The 21653-nt window shown below is 41.3% G+C and overlaps 1 protein-coding gene across 3 annotated transcripts in view; it reads right to left on the bottom strand.

The window, feature by feature from the left end:
- The window catches only part of LOC148385370 (formin), a 31764-nt gene extending 11585 nt beyond the window's left edge, over positions 1–20179 (bottom strand). For 2 of the 3 annotated variants that reach the window (XR_015863529.1, XM_088401311.1), the window contains exons 1-11: positions 20087–20179; positions 17908–19411; positions 14767–14927; positions 10948–11068; positions 10454–10515; positions 8651–9315; positions 7114–7255; positions 3902–3989; positions 973–1034; positions 717–805; positions 40–169 (exon numbers count right to left, since the gene is read on the bottom strand). Coding sequence is in view for 2 of the 3 variants with exons in the window: in XM_088401311.1 (XP_088257437.1) it covers positions 40–169; positions 717–805; positions 973–1034; positions 3902–3989; positions 7114–7255; positions 8651–9315; positions 10454–10515; positions 10948–11068; positions 14767–14927; positions 17908–19333 (2946 nt within the window). In the remaining variant the exon portion in view is untranslated. Of the gene's footprint in view, positions 1–39; positions 170–716; positions 806–972; positions 1035–3901; positions 3990–7113; positions 7256–8650; positions 9316–10453; positions 10516–10947; positions 11069–11157; positions 13162–14766; positions 14928–17907; positions 19412–20086 lie in introns of those variants that run through there. The other variant, XM_088401312.1, reaches the window with a different exon arrangement.
- Between the last annotated feature and the right edge of the window lie 1474 nt (positions 20180–21653).

Raw genomic sequence — 21653 nt, 5'->3', positions numbered from 1 at the left:
AATTAGCATCAGGATGATTTAGTGAAGCCGTGTTCTCACTTTGCATACGCTCTTTATAATCTCCACCTTTCGGCGGATGGAGGAGATGGTGTCGAGGAAGACCGACCGGAAGATGATGCAGTGCGCTCGACCTGCAAAGTTGGGAATCTGGGAGAGCTCATACAGGAACCTGGAAAACACAAGGGGAGGAGGAGAATGGGGGTGTGATGTGTTATGACAGAATTAAACAAAACGTCTAACAGGAAGGACTATTCCGGGTCCTTGGCAGGCCACGCTTCCCCCGTGCAGGTCCGGCTGAGTCAGTGCTGGTGCGACCTGGCAGGCGATTGTCATAGGGGGTTTCGCTTGGCTGGCCTCGAAAAGGGGTCGGCGGGGAAAAAGAACTGAGCGGCATCTAGGGACTGATCAAAGTTGGCCTGGGACCAACGTGGGACGACTTATGTAAACAGTGGCGTGTCGGAGGGGAGCGGAGCTGTAACATCCTGTGTGATTAGAGTCCGCTGACACTGAGTAGGGATGACTCAGGCAGCTATAGTGACAGCTCTGGTCAAACATGGAAATGGGAAGGCCAGGCTCAGCGGCACCACTGGATTTAGGCCTCATTAACTGGCCCGAACTACTTAACCTTGACGACATGAAACTGCGGAGGGGACTTTTTTTTTTTTTTTTTTTATTATTATCGCGCACTGTCTGAGTGTCTGAAAGAGCCGTCTTACTGTTCAGGTTTGTCCAGCAGTTTGACCTCGTCCTCTTTGGAAGTCTCATAATGTTTCTTGATATTGGCCAGTTCATCAGGAGTAGCCCTCTGTGATGAAAAAAATCAAATACAATAAATAATCTTATTGTAGATCGACTTTACATGATAACAAATTTTATTAGCAGCAATACAAACAAATTTGCTATAATTTTTTTAGAAATACATTGACATCCCCCCCTGTCGTTCTTTTTGTAAACTTTAATAGACGTACTTACATTTTCATATAAAGCCTCAATGGTCTCCAAATCCACCACAGAGTTATCCACAGTAAGAACAGCTGAAAGAATAAACACAGTATTAATTATAAACAGTCAGTCTACTAAATAAAAGAATGAGAAAAGATCTTGGCCAAAGCTTTCTGGCGTTTAAGCTTTCCTGGCGTATCATTGAGAAGAGCAAACTTGTTTTTCTGACTCATAATGGAAAATTAACATTAAATGTTGTTGATTTGTGGCAAATAACATTATGATAAGTCATCTATCATTGTTGATTTGGATTAAATGGGAGAGTAACCATTAAAAAATGGACTCCAATTTGGTGATGTTGTTACTGGACTTACAACAAGAGTTAAAACATGTTTTCATGACAAAAAATGTGAAAAATGCAATTCATTTCCTATAATACGTTTCACTTTATCTTCATCACGTGTATTTTTTACGTAACTATAGATGACAGTGCTGAAAGGGAAAGTAACTCCTGCGCTATGTCTGAGAGGTGTCACAGCTTTATGGCCTTGTGTGAGAGGAGGGGCATGGGGATGGCTCATCTGACAGACAATCAATCACCATTTCACAATAAAAACTAGCAGAATTTTGACATTATAGCAAACCTAAACTTGGACATTTGTGAGGAAAATATGATGCATTATTATCTTTTACAATGTGATATCAATATGTTTTTCCTTGGGTCCAATGATATCTCAGGGGTCCTCAAAATATAATTTTTTCACAAACTTCAAAAACTCTTCAAAAAACACTGATATATATTTGTTAAAGGTTCCTGTTAGTAGATGGGGAGAATTGCAGAGAAAAATTCCAGGAAAAATTGGAAAATATCCCCAGGGTGGGGTCCAAACATATTTTGGTGGGGGGCAGTGCCCTCACGGTCCCCCCTCAACCTCCGCCAGTGAATGTACAGTCAAACATTTATATTAATACTTCAATGAGAATTTTTTTTATTTTTTCTAATATTGAAATTACCTAATTTGCTGTGCATTTTCCATGAAAAGCGCAAAATGTCAGTATAAATTCAACCATTTTACCAATTGGACATAAATGATTGCACTACTCTGCCGGGTTAGCAACAAGTGGCCAGGACCATGTGACCTGAAGTGACCAGGAAAAAGAATCACAGAAAATAAGTAGATCTATTCTTTATTTCCATGGTCATTTAACAAACGGAATTCCGTCTAATTTCTGCTGTCAATGGTGTCATTGGAAGAGAAATAGGATTTCTTTTTTTCTGTATTAAAAACACCGTAGGCTGGCACACAGACTGCAAAATATTGGTCCGAATGCTTCACCATTAACACTACCCAGACCTCCAATCAGCTAACAAGGTAACATGCTGCATTCTGGTTCCCAGGTGCTGCCCTCGCAGTGAAGCTGTCAATGTGGTCTGGTTCAGAGGGAGCGCTGGAGGTCCATTTCCTACATCTTATTAGAGTGGATTATTCAGTCCCTCAGCCATGCAGCCGTCAATCACACACCAAAGGGGGGCCCGCTCCAATGTGTACGGCAACGCTCTGATCCGAGGGGAGCCGGATATCTCTCCACGGCGACAGATCAAAGCTTGCCTGCCAACCCTCTCACACCCTTTCCTTCCACTTTTCACTCATCGGCTTAGGTGAGGAGGAGTGTGTATGTGTGTATGTAGGGGCTGGGGGCTGAGGTGTTGCATGGGGGAGACCCCCCTATTGCTCTTGAAGCATGGTGGCCGTTGAAGTTGACTCTGACGGGTGCAGTTCAAACCGTCTCATCGACCAGAGGGAGGTCTTCTATTATTCTTTCTGTCTCTCCCTAATGTTCCGTTAATTGTTTGCGCCGCGCTATAATGAGGATTTTAATTGTTTTTACAGTAGACTGCACAGGCAAGTCTGAATTTTAAGTGTAGTACAACGTTTGCGTTGGAAGAGTTTTAAATGTGTTTGAAGCATGTTGGAAGGGTTAAGATATGAAGAAATATGTTTTTTCTATTTTACAGGTGGATCTGGAACAAACCACCTGTGGTAAACGTGGGGTTCACTTTATGTACCCTGCAAGTAAGCCAGGCCACATGCAAGCATTAATGAAGGTGTTTTATTGTAGCTTCAAATTGTCCATTTTAAACCTTAAAAGACAAATTAATCAGGAATACGTGAGGCGTGAGGGCTCCATTTTAGCAAATAATGGCGAGAAAGGAGACAGCAATCCGTTTCCAAGTGTGGCTTTCTTTGCTTGTGTTTTATTGGGTAGCTCCGTTCCTACAAACAGTTGAAGGTGGTTTTGTTCATGTTTAGATCATTAGCGGGGTGTCAGTCCCATTAGGCTTGTGGAAACCGTCACTGGCTACAATAAACAGATCTGCTGGCCGCGTGCTCAGACTAGCAGGCGGCAAGCAGCCTCCGCCACAATCCCTGGACAGGACCCATTCCCGGCGCATCGAACGCTGTTCTGAAGGCGCTATTTTATGTGTTTACATGCATGCCTGCATTTTCCACAAACGAGCCGCTAAGCGTGCGGTTCTTCAATTGAGGCAGACGTCTTTTTGATTATAAACAGTGCAGATGGGATCTGAGCTAGACTGGGTTGTCTGTTTTCATGCCAGTGGTGCTGTCTCACATTTTGACTAATTGGGGCATTTTCTTTCCCATTGTGGAAACTGGAAACTGGAAATTCTACACATTCCAGTTGAAAGGGAAACAAATACTAAAACATGTCTCTAGTTACAACTTAGACGCTGTCGCAAATGTAGGAAATTATTCTGAGCTGCTGAGCTCCCAGTTCACTAAAAATACTTCATCTGCATTTCATCAAGAGGCCTTCCCAATTTATTGCTCAATGGAAAGATTGTTGATTTAGAACATGGCATTTCAATGATGATCTCTTTGTTTGAGGCATTAAAAATGATTGTGGACATGCTGAAAGCAGGAAATGTTTTTTTTACCTTGCTGAATGTCTTTCATTTCCAGATGCAGGCTTGATATAAGGATGCCGACAGCTTGCGAACGCTTCCCGTCCAGCAGCTTGATTCTCTGGAGAGAAACCAAAATTCCTTGCTATTGTTAGTCAGAACAGAGCATTGCTAGGGAGAACATCTACTTGTGCAACATTGTTCTGGTGAAGATTTTTTCAGATAACAGGACATTGACGGTTTATTATTATCGGACTATGAAAATGGACAACTGTCACGACCCTTCACGGTGACACATCCAGCTTGGAAATGCCGACCTGGCACATACCTGCATGGAAAGGCAGTATGACATCATCTCCAAACTGGAAACGGAAACACCGCTTCACCAGATACCACACGAGAGATATCATCAAAATAATCAAGTGAAAACACAAAGGCATCAGTAGCACCATAAAAGGACAGTCTCGAAGAGCGAGGCAACAAGACGCAGTTTTTTTTTTTTGTTTTATAACAAACTATAAATTCACAAGATTTTTATTTGTGCCTACACATGGTCACAATTACTTATGACTGAATTAGCTGTAAACCTGAAGAGAGTTTTGGCAAGGTAGGGCTCTGCTCTAAAACTTAATGTGTCAGGCTTCTTCATTAGGTATTATGGTGTTGTCGGCTACTGGGCTGTCCAGTGGGAGCTGGCGTGCAGAAGCCTTAGAAGTGGGTATTGCATTACAGGACCTTAGTGGGTGCCATGCTGCTTCTAGCTCTATTACCTGGATCACTGGGGATCTCCCACTCTGGGAGTACCAGGCTTTCCTCAACACCTCTAATTAAGCACTTTGGACGGGCCACACTTAAAGCGGCCCAGGAGCCGTTCCTTCTCTCTATGGCTGCAGAAACTTGCCAATTAGCCCAAATAGTTAAGCTAATGAGAAAAGATTCTGGATGTTTGGTCTCATTCATAGAAGATTGACTAAGGTAGAAGGATAAATGATGCTAGATAGACATCAATAGCAAACGGCTCCCTCCTGTGGAAGAAAGGGGAACTGTTTATCTTGAAGGGAAAATGCAAAGGAGCTATTAAAATGAAACAAGACCCCGGGCCCGGCTAAGCCTTTTTTAACCATGTGAAATCAATAAGTGAATTGCTTTGAATGTGTGTCTGATATTTTGTTACCTCCTTTCAGTTATTGAATGGGATCCTAAAATGAGCACAAAAACTAATTGCAACCTTGATGGGTTTTGACATTAATGCATTATATTTTTTTCTCCCCACATTACAAAATAATCAAAAGCTGGTTTTAAAATACAGCTTCAAATTGGACTCAACTAATCTTCAAGTTCTTCCCTTTAGATAGATTTTATGTTTCAGGAAATTCCATTATAGAAAACAAGGAACATTACGCATAAAATTACAGCCAAACCTAAACGTGATAGAAATAGAACTTCATTGGCAGAGGTAATGATCGATGAAGAAAGTGGAAGAAGAAGAAGCAGGTGGCTGATGTCACTGGCAGTTGGAAGAATCAAGCAGTCTCAATTTGCACGACTGAGCTGAACTGCTGACCTTCGCCCGACTATCTGTCTGTTATCACCCCGGCAGCAATAACAAGTGTCTCATCATTAACCAACTTGATAAACTCAACAAACCCCAGTCACACCCACTGGTGTTCATCTTACACCCCCTCCAAATATGTCTTCAATAAACGCAGCATGACTGTGCGTGCTCATGTGGGGAAGGAGATAATGCATAAAGTTGAATTTATAGGAGTAGAAGAAATGATCATTTTGTTTGACTTTTGACAATCTCTCCCCTCCATTGTCATCATTCAATAAAGACGGCAGTGACATGCAAACTGTTTGCTCGCCCCTTTCCAAATCCTATAGGTGCAACGCCGGTGGATTGAAGCCACATGCCTGCAATTACACAAAGCCCACCCTGGCAAGAAAAAAAAAAGCTGTCGACGTCGGCTCCTCTACTTTGATATGCTAATCAGCACACAGAGAAAGGCTCCAGAATAAACAGGAGCTTTGATTTTTTTTCTTTCTGTGGCACACATGATAAAGATTATCACTCATGGAGGCATCAGCTACATCCCCTAACATTAAACTTAATGCTGTGAGGAGTTGTTGGAGATCAGGGAAGTGGATCATATGCATAATGCACAAATACATTCCAGTCCCTCCTCCATGTCTGCCCTGGGCTGTGGGGACAACATGATCTGGCAACACTTTTTGGGGCAAGTGCATAAATGCCCCAAAACATGCTAGCATCACAAAATTTGCATGTACGCGCTAGGCTTAATTACAGCTTACTCACATCATAACTATGCTGTTGCTGACCTTTCAAAAACTTCTGGATCTTTTTTTTTTTTTTAAGTTTAAAAGAGATGGACAGCTTTTTCTGGATTTTCCAGCACGTTTTAGGCCCGCACCATTAAATTGTTTATTTAGAAATGTGAGTCATCAAAGCTCAAGTTGGAAGACAGGAAAAAAAATAAAGACCTGAAAATGAGTATCTCTTAATGTGTTACTTTTCACAGAAAGTTTTTCGATTGCTGCGCCAGCAAAGTTTCCATGAGTCGGGTCAGACTTCTTCTAAACTGATGTCAGCCCCCGACAGGAGACAGTTGGAAGTGTTTGTGTCTGGATGTGGCTGACTTTAGTTGGATCAAATGCTTTTGCCACTTTAAGAGTGACCAGACTGAATGGGATGATTTGAGGATGGAGACTAAGGACACCGTACACACACATACACGTGCCCCCACACACACACACACATTGTAGCCCTGTGGACCCGTGTGGAGCCTTCACAAATTGATCAGAATAAAGGATGTGTATAGATTTAAAGGGGACTGTCTACTCGGACGCCACAGTCAGGACCACGAGGCGGCCAACGTGCTGACAGGGCAATGGCTGCAGCAGATGTTCAGAACCGACAACATGTTTAAAGCATTAGGCGGTTAGGTGAAGGGGAAATACAGTGGAACCTCGTAAGTTAAATATTGTACAATTTGAAATTTCAGCCAATGTTTGTGGGAATATACCTCTGATGTCACTACTGTATCAACTTGGCTACCTAGAAACCCATCGATTATTCGAAAATTACACTTATTCAAAGTAGATGATTCATCATATGCCTATTACATATTACAGAAGCTTCAGAACCTTAAGATACCTTAACTTTAACATGCATATGTGTGTAATTTCTAGAAATCTATTTGAAAGTGGATATGAAGTAACTCTACCTTCTTTGTTTTTGCTTTCTTCTCATACGTATCCGACAGAGGTTTCTTTATTGGCTGAGTTGTGGCCTTGGAGAAAAGCTCTTCAAACTCTTTTGGATCAATGATGTCTGGCTCCTCTAGCGAGCCCCACAAAGTCTTGTTGCTGAAAAAATAAACAAAGAACATTTGCAGCAATTAGATGAAGGCTGTGATTCAACTTTCTAAACAGAATGTGTGCGTTGCATTTTAGGGAGATTACAGATGTTTACTGAACGTACCTACAAACTTTTATAACATTTACATTTCCACTTTGAGACCAAAAAACATGGATGTTAACCTTCTAAACGAGACTGTACTCTGCCACTTAAAATGCAAGAGCCCTGGTTATGCCCGAGGTGATAAACACAACCAAACATTGATGCAAGCTTGTTTGTGTCCTTATGGAACAATTCCAGCAAATGAACTACAATGAATTCAGAAGTTGCTGAGTAACATGGATAATAAAAACAAACAGATGTAAAAAGGAGAACATGAGCTGCTTACAGTCAAGAGGATGTTTAACACTCTGCTGTTACCAACACATCAGTCGTCTGCTAACCCTAAATTATGGTAATCAAATCAAGAGACAATGCTTTCGGCTCCATAAAATGACTGCGTTGTGGTTTAGCTCATCAGTTCTTTTACACTATGAAAATGGTACAGCAAGTTTAAGTTTGACTTAACATAAATGTGGATGGAAATCATACAGAATCTCTTGAAGAACGTTTTGAAAAAAAAAAGGCAACCAAAGACTATCCAAGACAGACTTAACCTCGTCTACCTAAATTGCCATTAAGAAAAAACCCCAAAGTGCTAATAGGCACTAATGACCTCACCCATGACCTAAAATCCACAAGCACTGCTAAGAATGCAAAATTAGCGTTGAGTCTAATTGGCCAAGAAGATTTTTCTCCCGAAGGTTCTGAGACTTTGAATTTCATACTGAGTAGACTAAATTAAAAATGCTTGTCGTGTAAAATGTGTGCTTTGGTTCACATTTGAGGAGCTGGCAACATTTCAAATTCTTTCAAACTCTCAAACTTTTTAGACCATCACACCATTACCAAAGATCCCACAGCTGATCCACTTAGAGTCAAACCCTTTTAGTACCCCTTAACTCGACCCTTTATGGCTAAATTTATAGGTGCTGCTGCGGTGCCTTGTCCGGTGAGAACGCACGGACCAAAACACGGCTTCCCCCAACTAATCCAGCCATGGAAATACAAGGTCATAAAGTTGAACGCCTGGCACTCATGAGGCAGCGACCACAACCACAGTAAATGGGCTGGATAATCCACTTACAAATACAGACTCCGCAGTTCAAGGGAATGTTTCCGAGGCCTACAATTCTTACTGGTAGACAGACCCAATTGGACTATGTGAGAAGTTCTCATTGCACTAATTGGAATTTGATTGTTTAAGAATGGCGAGTTTTTTTCCACCTCTACCTGTACGTTCGAAATCCTTAGCTTTGCTAATTCATTATCATAACTGGGTGCATACTTATACATATACATACTTATCATCATGTACTTGAATCCTGGTCCAATACAGAGGCTTCATGGGACAGGCGGGCTCGATAGCGGGCTTCCGAGGGGGCTTTTCGAAGATACTTCTGAAACTGAACCCCCCCATGAGTGGAGGTGGTGGGGGGTTGCCGCCTGGAGGAGGGGGAGGAGGTGGAGGCCCTGCTCCAGGTAGACCAGGAGGGGGAGGCGGTGGTGGTGGTGGGCCACCCCCGGCGTGTAAAGCTGGCGGCGGCGGCACTGCTCCAGTCATGCCTGGTAGGGGAGGTGGAGGTGGTGGCGGCGGTCCCAAAGAGCCTGGCAGGGGTGGCGGAGGCGGGGCTGGTCCGGCAGGCCCCGAAGCCGTTTTAATCCCCAGATTGAGTCCGATAGAGTCCAAGTTAAGTTTATTCGGGAAGTTCTGGCCGGCTGTTTGAACGAGACTGCCCGCTTCACCCTCTGGGCTTTTGATGAACGTCTCCCTGTCTGTCTGGATCCCCACAGTTCGCCAAGTTTTGATTGTTGGGTCATCTGCAGTCGACACAGCCACGTCTCGGGTTTGTCTGCCCTCCACATTGTGGGTCCTGTCTTTTTGCATCTTGGCAATGATGCCTTCAAGGTTTGATATTGAAACAGCATGCTCGCCGCGAAGTTGGAAGAGTTCAAGCTCAAAATCAGACTGCAAAAACACAATCATGGATATTAGTCATTTCATGTTCCAACGGAATAATTTTAATAATCTGTATTGGATGAAAATGATTGTTGCACAATATATCCTATTATTATTTTTATATTTTTTGGTCCATGGCTTGCTCAGAGAAAATCTATCAACTAAAAGGTCATTTGACATTTCAAACAACAACATAAAAGAAAGAAACAAAGCAAAGTATTGATTGGACACAACAAGGAAATTGTTGGGCAATGAACCTTACACATGTTCCTTATTAACTTGTTTCACTTCGAAACAGCATGAGGCACGTTCCCATCCTTTGTTGTAGGCCGACATGTTTCTCAGTCTCGACATCAGTCTATTAAGGAGGGTATATTAAAGGTTTTAAAGCAGGAGATTCTAGAAAAAATCCTGAGCTCAGATTTTCATTGAGAAATTCGCCAATGAATCAATTCATAAAACTAACTTTATGTTATGCAATCAAGTGACAATAACATTAAAAAATTGCTGTCTAGTATTTGTGGTTGATGGTTAATTCTTTGTCTTTTATTCATTCTCAATTTTATACCCAAATATATTTCAATCTTTTTATAAATCAAAAGTGTGAAGACTTCTCTACGCTGAAACGAGACAGCTGATCCCAACACAATGCTCGTTATAATTGTTTTTTTCATATCAACCATTTACATGTAAATAAACATGCACTTAACAATTGATCACATTTAAAAAATGTATTTCCTGATGTAATTTAAATTATTTTGCTGTATTTCTGTTCTTTCTTCATCAGTTTTTCTATATATGTGAATGCGCAATACAAATAAAAAAATGAATTGTACATCTGGGGAAAATAACCCAAGATTTCTTGATTACTGTTTAAACAAAATCTACTTTTTTAATGATTTATGTACCATAGTGTAGAGGTAAATTGTGTGGATTGTGGCTACTGGTTCTCTGCTGCTGTGTTATAACATTTCATGCTTACTTAGCGCCATCTTGCGTCTATAATGGTTAAGCGCAGGTACGTGTATTTCCATTCATTTACTGTAACAGTGCGGATGTAAATTTCTGAACAGTGTCCCTCCAGTCTCACTATTTATGATTTATTCACATATCATTGAAGGTGTTTTGACATCGTGACACAACTTACGTGCATTCGCTCCAAGTCTTCTTTGCATTCCCTCTTGAGCTGGAGGAGGGCAGCCTGGTGCTCTGAAAGCAAGCGTAACACAAATCATATTTTGATGACACCAAAAATGTATTTATCATCATTGTCGGTGTGTTTGCACGTTTACAAACAGAATGACTAATCAAACAAGAAGAACGACGAATTTCTGGCCCTGCAAGACTTGCAGCTGGGTTTGATAAAACAAAATGATAAAATTCTACAGAGGGTTGGGTTACTGCTCATGGATGGACCAGTATTGCAACTTAAGCAACCAGTTTTTAATCATGCAGGTGACAACGTGCTGCACTAAATAAAACATCAAGTCAAACATGTTAGTGAGATGATACGTGGATCCGAATGAATGAAGGCAGAAATAGGAACCACCCAAAGCAAGAGTTTTAATTAAAAAAAATATATTATAAAGGGTCAGCATCAAATTGTAGTTGCATTTGTAAATTTTAAATTCAGTTTCTTACCTGCTTCTGTGTACTTGAGCCCAACCTTTTCTTCTTCATCTTTGGATTTGGGTGGAGGCCACACAGCCTGCAAACGACCCGGGGTCCGGTCCTCACTGTCCGCAGGTGACGTGGCCTCCGTCTGTCAGAACAAAAGTATTGATGGAAAAATTGGTACCGTATTTTTTTGTGATAATCATAAATGTGAATATGTGGGAGGTGATGACATACATTAGCTTCAGTGGGGGCTTTGAGTTCCCTGATGGGAGATTTGGAGGCTCTCTCAAAAATAGATCGGAGACTTTCTTTGTCATTCCTAATCTTCCTTCTCACCGCTTCCAGATCCACAGGTTCAGTTTTTTCCTTTTTGACAGATTTAGGGCCAAAAATACTCCGGAATGTATCATATGCCAAGTCGGAGGTTTTCCTGATTTCTGGTTGGGAGGTCTTGTCACCTGCAACTTCAACTCCGGCCTCAGACTCCTTTTTTTTGTTAGCTTCTGCTTCAACTTCAAGGTTAAGGTGCGGACTGTTTTTCAGATTTTCCGAGAGCGGTTTAGGCTCAAGGTGTTTTTTGGTTGTAGCTGATAACTTCTGCTCAGGTAGGAGCTTGTTTTTGTTGACTGTTTTCTTTAAACTGAGCAATGCCAGGTCAGCATCTTTCTCATTCTGCTTGATCTCGGACACAGTCTCTCTCTCTTCCCCAACTGCTCCTTTCTTGAGCACCCGTAGCCCACTAAACAGAGCCGGCATCTGAAAAGAATTGGGCGAAGAGTATGTCGTGTCCTTGGATGGAGTTTTTGAAGAAATGGAATGCTGGGGGGAAAGTTTGTCACTTTGCTGGAGATCACTTGATGATTGCAGTATTGGTTTTGTTTCCCCATTTTTTGATCGCTCCTCAAGACTTGAAGAGGGGGTCACTTGGCGAGGCAGTCGATCATCGTAGTTTTGCTCACATGTTCCAGATAATGTATTATCATTATCATTTAGGATGATGGCGGGAACTGGCCGAGAACAATCAATTTCTTCTTTTGTTTGTTTACTTCCGTGGTCTTCTATGGTTGTTGCTTCTCCTCTGTTAAATATTCCTGAAGTTGACAAGATAGTACTTCGACTGGATATGTCTGCAGACAAAAATGATTCCAAAGGTGATGTCTTAAACCTGTGTGTTCGAAACTGTGGTATATCTGCTCCAGTGGCATCTCGCTGTGCATCTCCATCACTTAAATCTTTGCTATCCCCAGGTAAGGTTGGCTTCCTGACAATCAACAACTTCTTTGATAGGCTTCTACTTTGAAGCCCCGCCCCCTCCTGTTCATTTTCAGAGTCACTATATGTATCCACTCTAGTTCCGATCACTGTGTCTTGGTCTAACGAGTGTGACAACTCTCCTTTAAATGGACTGTCGGACTCCTTGTGAGTTTCCCAGGAATGAACAACATCCCTCGGAGATAGCTCCTCACTCTCTTTGAGCCCATTTTGAGTTTGACATACTTCATCATCTGACACTTCCTTAAAGGACGTCAACACAGCAGGTTGCATATCTGACCTGTCCCTAGTGAGAATATTGTTAAAGACACTTATCAAAGTACTAGAGGGCTTTGGTCTTTGTGCATCAGAGATATTACTCGGATTGTCCATGTCCATTCTCATTCAAACGTCACACTGGCATAAAGTGAAAGAAAAACTAAAATATATGGCTGCTCCGATTCCACCTCAAACTTTGGCAGGAAACAAAAAGGTCTTTGTATGGACAAATCTCTTCTTACCTTCTCCAAGAGAGCACTAATAACAATGCTACTGTATGTGTGACGCAAGTTGAATAATCATTGAGTCAAAGAAAAACTATTAGTGTAGTGGAAAAAAGTTCTCTGAGAAAGTTTCTTGTGTCAGGTCAATCTGTTCAATATCTGGATCTATATCCTGTTGTAATCTTGACGGGAGAAAGTTCAACTTTCACAGAGCTATTCAAACTATTCCCAGAAGGTGAGCTGTATTTTCCATGTTGATGATGTGGATTATCCTTCTCTTGCTGCTGCCATAAAGTCTGTGGTCCATGACTGAGCTTTTCCTTCTGCTTCACGTCTATCTTCTTTAGCAATCTGTTTTAGCGAGAAGTCCAGGCGAGTGTTGCATGAGAGAAAAAAAAAACAAATCTTGCAGGTTGAGGGGGAGAGAAAAAAAGAAAAAGCGTCTCACTGGTCTACCCAGTCTGCGGACGCCTTTCTTTAGACCCCTCCCTTTCTGGGAGGGAACCTGTCGTACCAGCCGCAGGTGTCTGCTTACATCACATTCAAAAAATGGCAGCGTGGCAAAGCAGTAAACACAGAAGGCCGTTGTGTGGTCAGTTGGAGAAGCAAATGAGAGCAATTGGCAATAAAGAGTCAGCTAACATAGCTAAAACTCATAAAACTGGTTTGATGAGTAACATTAGGTACGGTTAGAGTACTCCGTATTTGAGTCTGACTCATTCGGACTGCAATTAGTCATAACTGCCCTTATTTCCATTTTATTTATGATTCTGAGCTGCTCCAAATTGGGTTGGGTTATTTTCTATTTTACATTGCTCTTGTTGCTGCAAGCAACAAAAGGTCATTGCCTTTTGAGTGCCTTGCATAATCTCATGGATTGAACACCTAATCTGTACCCATGGAAGAATGTGCAATGATGTTTTCGCCCATTGTAACTGTGTGAATGGAAATTCTGTTTTCACACTGATGTTGGAGTGGCAAAACTCTAGATTTCTTTTTTTTTCTACTGAACTTATTTATTGACATTCAAAATTAAATGAAAGTACAAAGGTAGACCTCAGGTACAATAATATAATAATTTGTGCTATTTATATGGCTGACTTTCAGGTTTTATAATAATATAATATAATTTAAAATTTATAATATAAGTTTTCACACTGATTTTGTTGTGGCAAAACTCTAGATGTCTTTTTTTCTTACTAAATTCATCGTTATTTACAAATCAAATTAAACTACAAGGTAGACCTCGGGTACAATAATATAATAATTTTCACTATTTATATGTATGACTTTCAGAATTTATATCATGCATGCATATGAAAAAAAAAAGGCTCACAAGAATGTGGGCTTTTGCCGGATTTTGTTATGTAACCACAGTGGTATTCCATACCCGAACACACACACACACTAAATCCCCTCACAGGCTCTAACACAGCATTGATTGCAAAGCGTTATCGTTATGGAACCGTATTTACATGGATTGATCCAAAAACCTGAGCTCAGCTGCAGGGAGTAAATACTTTGTTTTAAAATCACGCCATTATATAACGCTGTTTAGAAAACATTTTGGCCTCTCACTTTGTTGATCCAGGTGTGACAACAGAACTGGAGCAGAGGCAATATGTGTATAAGGCGTTGGGTGTGTGAGAATGCTGCAAAAGTATGTTGCAGGGCTGTCACTTTAATTAATGTCAAGTCACTAATTAATTTTTCAGCCTTGCACTAGTATTGTCACCATTAACGCAAAACATCATTGCAGACAGTTTTAGAAGAATATATGTCTTAGACTGATTTAAAAAACACATCTAAAAAGTAAGTAATCCACCTCATCAGCTACAGGAATGAAAAACTAGAAGAGGCTTCATAGCAAAAGCTGTTTTGTAATTGTCGTTTACACACTTTAAAAAGTTTAAATGGTAAAATATTTAGTACAACAAGGATTTATCTGAGTCAGTTTTATCTTGGGATCTGTCTGCAGATTAGAATCCATGACCCTTTAATCCATTTCAAGAATTTGCAATCATGTGCTTGGGGAAAAACATCAGGGCAATATTGTGAATGTATGGTGTTGAAACATAGGGACCCTCACCGTGCACTCCAGCTTGGGATAATAAGGTGTATCCCCGATGATGTCATCCTCTGGTGGTGTAATGCGTAGGAAATCCAGGTGATCGGGGCGGGGGACACGAGACAGGGTCTCCTGGGGGTCATCGAGCATCCAAATATCATCATGACGCAGGAGGGAGTCGTCTAATGTAGGGGGGATACACAAACACAGACACAAGCTCAGCATAATTTGAAGTGTGTGTTGCATGCAGAGTTGCTGAGTGGCTAGTCAAGTTGTGCTTGTAGTGTGTAGCCTCGCCTGTGTGGATAATACAATTGGTTTGAAAGGACGCATCATAATCTCTTAGCATCAAATGTTGAGCGATAAAGAGTCCTGTTTTTCTGCAAGCCTCGGGGGCACTAAGCTATTTTTATCTCCACTTACTCGGCTCTCTTCCTACAGGCAACACCAGCAGCAAGCTATAATGATGCGTTATGGACAATCCCAAAAACACCTTTAGTATATATATTTTCAACTGCATGTTATTGTTTAAAAAAAAAAAAAAAAAGCTGCAACCTAAAATGCGGCTATATAAATTCACCTCGCCTGCCCTCTCCTGTCCGGTGAGGAGAAAAATGCAGCCGCAGCAGGATTAAGTTTTCAGAATCCAGATTTATAAATTGTCTTCTACATTTCATATTACCATTCTAAATGTAGTGCTATTGGTATTAACATTTCAGTGGCAAACCTGTAGAAGCATCCTTGCATGCTTTTGGACTCCCATGTCAAAGCACATCAACTTCAGGAGCGGAATGTGAAAGAACACACAAAGTGACACGTGGGTATCATTGATGCAAAAAGAGAAAGGAGAGCACTATAGGTGATGAAAGATGATAAAAGAAGACAAAACATAGAGAACAAAAAGCAAAGACTTAGAAATACTATCACATCCTAGTCTCATTTTCTAGCAAGTGTCATTGACATGAAATAAGGTGACTGCAGTGTGACTGCATTGAATGCTTATTGGTAGTCCCTTCGAATAGGCTCCTGCAATTTGACCTTGGGCCAAATGCCTTAAATTCAGTCATGGCACTCCCCGTCGCCACCCTGAAATCTCAAACATGCACACACACAACCAAGTGGGAAAGCTTTGCAGGATAATGGAAAACACTCAAAACTGCCACCACAATGAGCTAGTATGAGCAGCAGTGACTGCAGTATGCAATTTATCTGAAAGAGCGAGAGAGCGAGAGAGTGAGCGAGAGAGTGAGCGAGAGAGAGAGAGAGAGAGAGCCTACACTGCCTCCATCTGGCCAGAGTGGTGTTATCTTAATTCCGTCAGCCAAATACTGCAGTCTAGTTCTGAATGACTGCACACAGTGTTGCAATATAACAACTGTACCTTTGGAAACTCTGTAGCGGCATTAGGAAATGAGGAAACTGCAACTATTATTTCAAATAAACAGCTACTATTTGATTGGTTATTTATAGGGCTTCATTTAGCACATGCATGCAATCTTTGGATCGACCCCGGCGGGGGGAAATGTAAGATTATTGTCATTTAATCTGCCTCCCTGCCGAGACAGACTCATAATGTCAATAAGTGGCAACACGCAGTGCGGATAAGAGGATGTTCTCAGATGACATAGTTAAGTATGACAAGAAAAGCATTACATGATCTAAAACTGAATAATAGTTATCTATATGAACATGAGGTCAGTTTTGCAGGTGTTTCTTCATCATAAAGGAGAATGAAGTGATGAAATTGTGAAAATGAGCAGCTGTCACAATGTGTGGGTGTTGCCGTGTCATAGGCTCAATAAGTCTGTCTAGGTTTTGCATGACTCAGGAACCTTCCAATGTGACAGCGGGGCGTCGTCAAAGATGATGGATTAACCCACTTGCCACTCTGACCGGTTATTCTTCTTCAATGGTCCCGGGATGCTTTATGGTCGACTAAATCAAATAACATTGGAACCTCAAGAGAAAAAGCTCATCTGAGAACCAAAGCAGACTGACGTAAAAGCTTCCACATTTTTCATCTGAAATACAATTCTGGTGGCAAATCGGAAGCAGAGAATGGAGGATTATTAAAGAGTGCTTTTATTGGGATTGACAGCCTCCCAACTCAGGCACAGACAATTTGGTTAGCTTTGTTTCACTCCACTGGTGTATGTGAATTTAAACAGTTGCTCAATAAACCTTGTTGCAATTAAGCTAGAGCAAGAGAGATAACTTTGGGCTGTATTTCTCTGCAACAGCGTGAGACTCTAAAAAAAAGAAACACTGAGCTTGTGTTAGCCAAATCTACTTCATTACCTGAAAAGAGCTGACCCTTGTTGTCAGTAGCCTAAGAATGCTCCATATTATGTTGACTGACATCATGCAAATAGAAAGGCGCTCTTGCACTTTTCGGTTTCATATGACCTTGCTGGAGCCTGGAACGTACGGGGTAATCTGATTAGGAAACTGCCGGCCATACGCCAGGCAATAAATATGAAAAGTATTAAGTTGGAGGACTAAAGAGAGCGAGAGAGAGAGACATTGACTGCGGATTAGTTTGCCAAATTAAGTGAAAGTACAATTATAGCCTTCATCTAGTATGCTAGCTGTAATGTTTAAAAAAAAAAAAAAAATACATGGTGAATATCGACCCCTTCAGAACATTTTAGGTCAATTTGATTTATCTCCTGTCTCCACTAAATTGTTCAATTTGCAAAAAAAAGGACATTCTAATTCCTTTTCATACCTGCTGGTGACCCTGTGTCAGTTCCCTCTTAAGTTTTTGCAGAGGATGGGGGTTGTGAGGGTGGCAGCAAATTGGCAATGCTTCAGTTAACACAGTGCTCATGAGAACCATGGTCGGGTGGAGGTTTGCTTCGAGTTTGAGCCTTTTGATCAGAGACACTAATCTCCAACTTGGCTGCAGTGCTTAGAGAGTTAAAAAGGGATCATCTACCAAATTATTCTCAGAGCCCGCTTGGTCTTTGTATAACTCTGCTGGGTAGCTTTTAATTTGTATCGGATGTCACGCGTTATTGTCGATACATGAAAACAGGATGTATCCCGGACTATTTGAGATCAAAATTAATTATGGACAAAAGCTGGTGTGACAAAATAAAAAAGTGTACATGTCAACATTAGCATCAAGATTTCATGAAGGAGGTTTTCAAAATTGCTCACCTGTGGTTGTGGAGTTGCCAGAAGAATTCCACTTTCCCGAGTTGCTTGGCCGTCTACTGAGATTCAAATCCAGATGGACGACGGTTCGCCTGTTGCCATTCTTGTCAGTGACCTCGGAGAAGAATTTGGGCTCGTCCGTGTTGCTGGAGCTGTCTCGATCATTGTCTGAGAGCGGCACTCTGCGATGGTTAAGCTTCGGGCTTGGGGACATGCTCAGGAGACCGTTGGAGGTAGCAGGTGAAGATGGGCTCTTAGTGTGAGGTCTAGCTAAGGGTGGGAGTTCATGGGTATGGGAAAGAGGCAACCGTAGACCCTCAGCGAGCTTCCCTTGACTGACCCTAACATGAATATTTCTGTTTGATTCTCTCGATTGTCCATTTGAGCTGGTTCCTGGATACGAATCAGAAGACCCTGACCCATTCGGGCTTGTTCGACTGACACGTTGCACATTCCCCTCCAAATCCTGGACTTTAACGACCACCCGCGCCCCCTTTTCCTTCTGGTTGCTTTCACCGTGCAGCTGTTGGGTTGACTTGACTGTCGTGCTCTCTGTTGGGAACTTCTTGACAGGCCGAAGGTTGCTGCCACTTTCCCTTCGGGTCAGGCCTACCATCAGGCTGCAGGAGGCTGATTGAAAACCCTGCTCGCTGTCATACTCTGAGAAGTCATTGGAGAAATCCACATCTGAGTCAAACGTCCTGTTGTCCTCCATAAAGTCCCAGACCTCCTGGTTGAAGGGTACCTCCATGGGCAGGAGAGGATTACTGACTAGATTGATAAAAGAACTTGGAGACTCTTGGACAGATGATGGTGTATCTGCAATCTCCTCCATTGTAGATACTTTGGTTAGACTTTTCCTAGCAGGACGATGAAAGGATGGAGTTCCATTTGAAGTGTCTGTCTTCATCTGACTGTGTGGGGAACACTTTGCAGAATTTTTCCCTCCCTTCATCTTTATCTTTCTGTTCTTTGTTGCTGTTTGCTCAAGAGAACTTAAGTTGCTGTTGCCGACGACCTCACCTCCTGGGTCAACCTCCGGCCCCTCGACGTAATCCCGCATTTTCCCGTCCTGGTTACCCATTTTGATTTTGTTGGCACAATCCCTGCATAGGGATAAGAGGTCGGCCAACAACTGGTGGTGCTCTGCAGACCGCAAGCAGAGCTCTGCAACCGCAGCCTTTTTTGCCCGCTGGTAGCTGAGGGGTTTGCCCGAGGAGTTGGAAGACTGGCCTCTTTGTTTGGACACAGCGAGATCCTCCTTTCCACAGTCATGGTCATTACGGGTCCAGGCTGAAGGAGGGGTGAGGCTCTTGTACTTGAAACTCGGGACGGGACGCTTTGGGAAATAAAGGCTGATGTTGCTGAGCTCACGGATGGGCACATACAGAAGCAAAACAGTATGTGTTCCCTCCATGACAGGCGACATGGTGGTCACCAAAAATCTCTCAGCAGGTGGTCTACCTGCAGATGGATTTGACTGCTCATCCTATGGCCCATCCTGATGCTGTTACAAAGTACACAGCAAAACAAAATATATGAAACGTGCATAAAAAGATGAATATTGTTGACATTTACACCATTACATCATTAGCTGCATATTATTATTATTATTTTTAATTGTGGACAGTGACATTGACTGAAGTTCAAAGTCAACCCGGCTTGCTAAATGGTAAAATAACAAATCCCGGCATTTGACGTGTTAGTGCCACAAGAAAGCTGAAACATTAATGATGAGATGGCACAGTCAGTAAATGTTTCATGATATGGAGTCCCTATTTTAGTCGCGTTTGCCTTCTCTCCTCATTTTCTGATAAACCACGCACGTTTAATTTTTTAAATTTTTATTCCAATCAGCTATGGACAACTTTTAACACTTGGAAATTGTCTCTACTGTTTACATCTTAATCCCATGAGGTTGATGTCACCTTGCAACACAACGATAGCATCATTTGACTGGCATTTGTGACGCTGCTCACAAAATTACAAAAATAAATTATGAGATATTGCGCAATATTTACTGCAAAATTCACAACAGAACACGAGATGTCTTGTCAGATTTACATTGCTTCAGTTTGCAGGACTGGGTTACGGTGGAAAAGCAAAGTGCGCAATATCCAAGTGCGCCTGCAGTATGTTAAATCGGGACACTTCGACAAAAACAAAACATATATTTACTTACCCAATTCACTGGCAAGATATTTTTTTTGGTCATGTCTGTGATGCAGCTTGCAGCCAGCCAGAAGGACTTACCGCTGATTTACTGGGGTCTTCCTCCACGATTGACAAGAGTCTGATCCAATAGATGGAATCTGCACTGCCCAACTGTGATGTCATTGGCTCATTTTCAATGAGACCTGCTTCTAAACATTTTGAGCCAGTGCGGCTGCAGCACGCAGGTGGGCCAAGGTCTCTAACGGTAGTTCACAACAATGTATTTAGTTTTTTTTTTTTTTGATGGAAGCTTTCGGTATTCCTTAGAATTTGACGTCTGCTGTACACGTTGCAAAAGCACGCAGATTATTTTTTTCTCTTTTTCCCCATCTTTTTCCCGCAGCCCTAAAGCTAAACAGTGCCACCCAGTGGGCAATCTTGGGGCTGAACCTCGGTCCCATTTGGATTCATTATATTAAGTCACTGTTTTTTATGGTTGATTTGGTCGTAGTTTATTCTTGTATAGCATCACGAGGTACACAAGAGTAAGGTATTAATATTATAGTATTGATGTTTACCTAGAAATCAGAAATTAACAGCTGACGAAAAAATGATATACAGTTGCATAGCTATATTAGAAATAAAATAAATATTACACAATTTATAATACATTTCAGCGGTTGAATTAAAAAAAGTAACTCGTGGATTCAATAGATTCAGAATGAAATATTTTTCTTATTATTTAATTTTAAATATTGCTTCCAGCAAACAAAACTTAGAAAAACGTAAAATATATCACCATGACAAGCAATTAAAAATTGGCATAATCAAAATTATTTGAAATACAGAAATTACATGAGAATCGGCCTTCTGAAAAGAATTTTAATACATGCATTAATCTGTATAATATATTGTGTGCTTTACTTTTAAAATTTAGCAGAATAAACTTTCCAACATTGCAATTAATTTCGACCACCGATATAGCAGACGCTGTACATCTTGAGATGACACGCATAACCTATATCAGGGAACACTCATTTGTCATTGACTCTCCTTTAGCTGTTGCCAAAAGTGCTTTTCACTAATGAGATCATTTCAAATTGCATCGATATCGCTATCTTGGCTATTAAGAAGTAACCACATCAAATTCTTAAAAGTGAAAAATTCTTTGGTCAGTGATTAAATGTTGTGTTTTTTGGGGCGTGGGGGGCAGACTGGGTCAAGTAATAATGAAACGAAGATTTTTCCGAGAGCAGGATAAGATTTTTTTTTTACAGGACTCTTTAATAGCTACATCTGCATGCACATTGCAATGTAAAACAATCTTAGTGAAGAATATTAATCATCAATTGTATTGCAATTGCCTAGCAGGTAATGCCCTCATTATATATGTACGTTCATACAGTCACTGACAGTTTAAGGCCGCTAGAGGGTAGCATTGGATAAAATTCAATGAGCGCATAAATACAGTTATTGCACACAACCACACTGAGTGACTGATGCGTACTATAATTCCTCAAATCACAAACGTGTGAATTTTCAGGAACTAAAATGACTTTCTTGAATTTCTGCAGCTTTTAGGGTCGTTTCAAGAT

Source organism: Syngnathus floridae, chromosome 16 (genome assembly GCF_059516105.1).
Source record: "Syngnathus floridae isolate MCC-2025c chromosome 16, RoL_Sflo_1.0, whole genome shotgun sequence".
Taxonomy (NCBI): domain Eukaryota; kingdom Metazoa; phylum Chordata; class Actinopteri; order Syngnathiformes; family Syngnathidae; genus Syngnathus; species Syngnathus floridae.
Note: the sequence above shows the minus strand (reverse complement) of the source record. Positions and strands in the feature narration are given on the sequence as shown.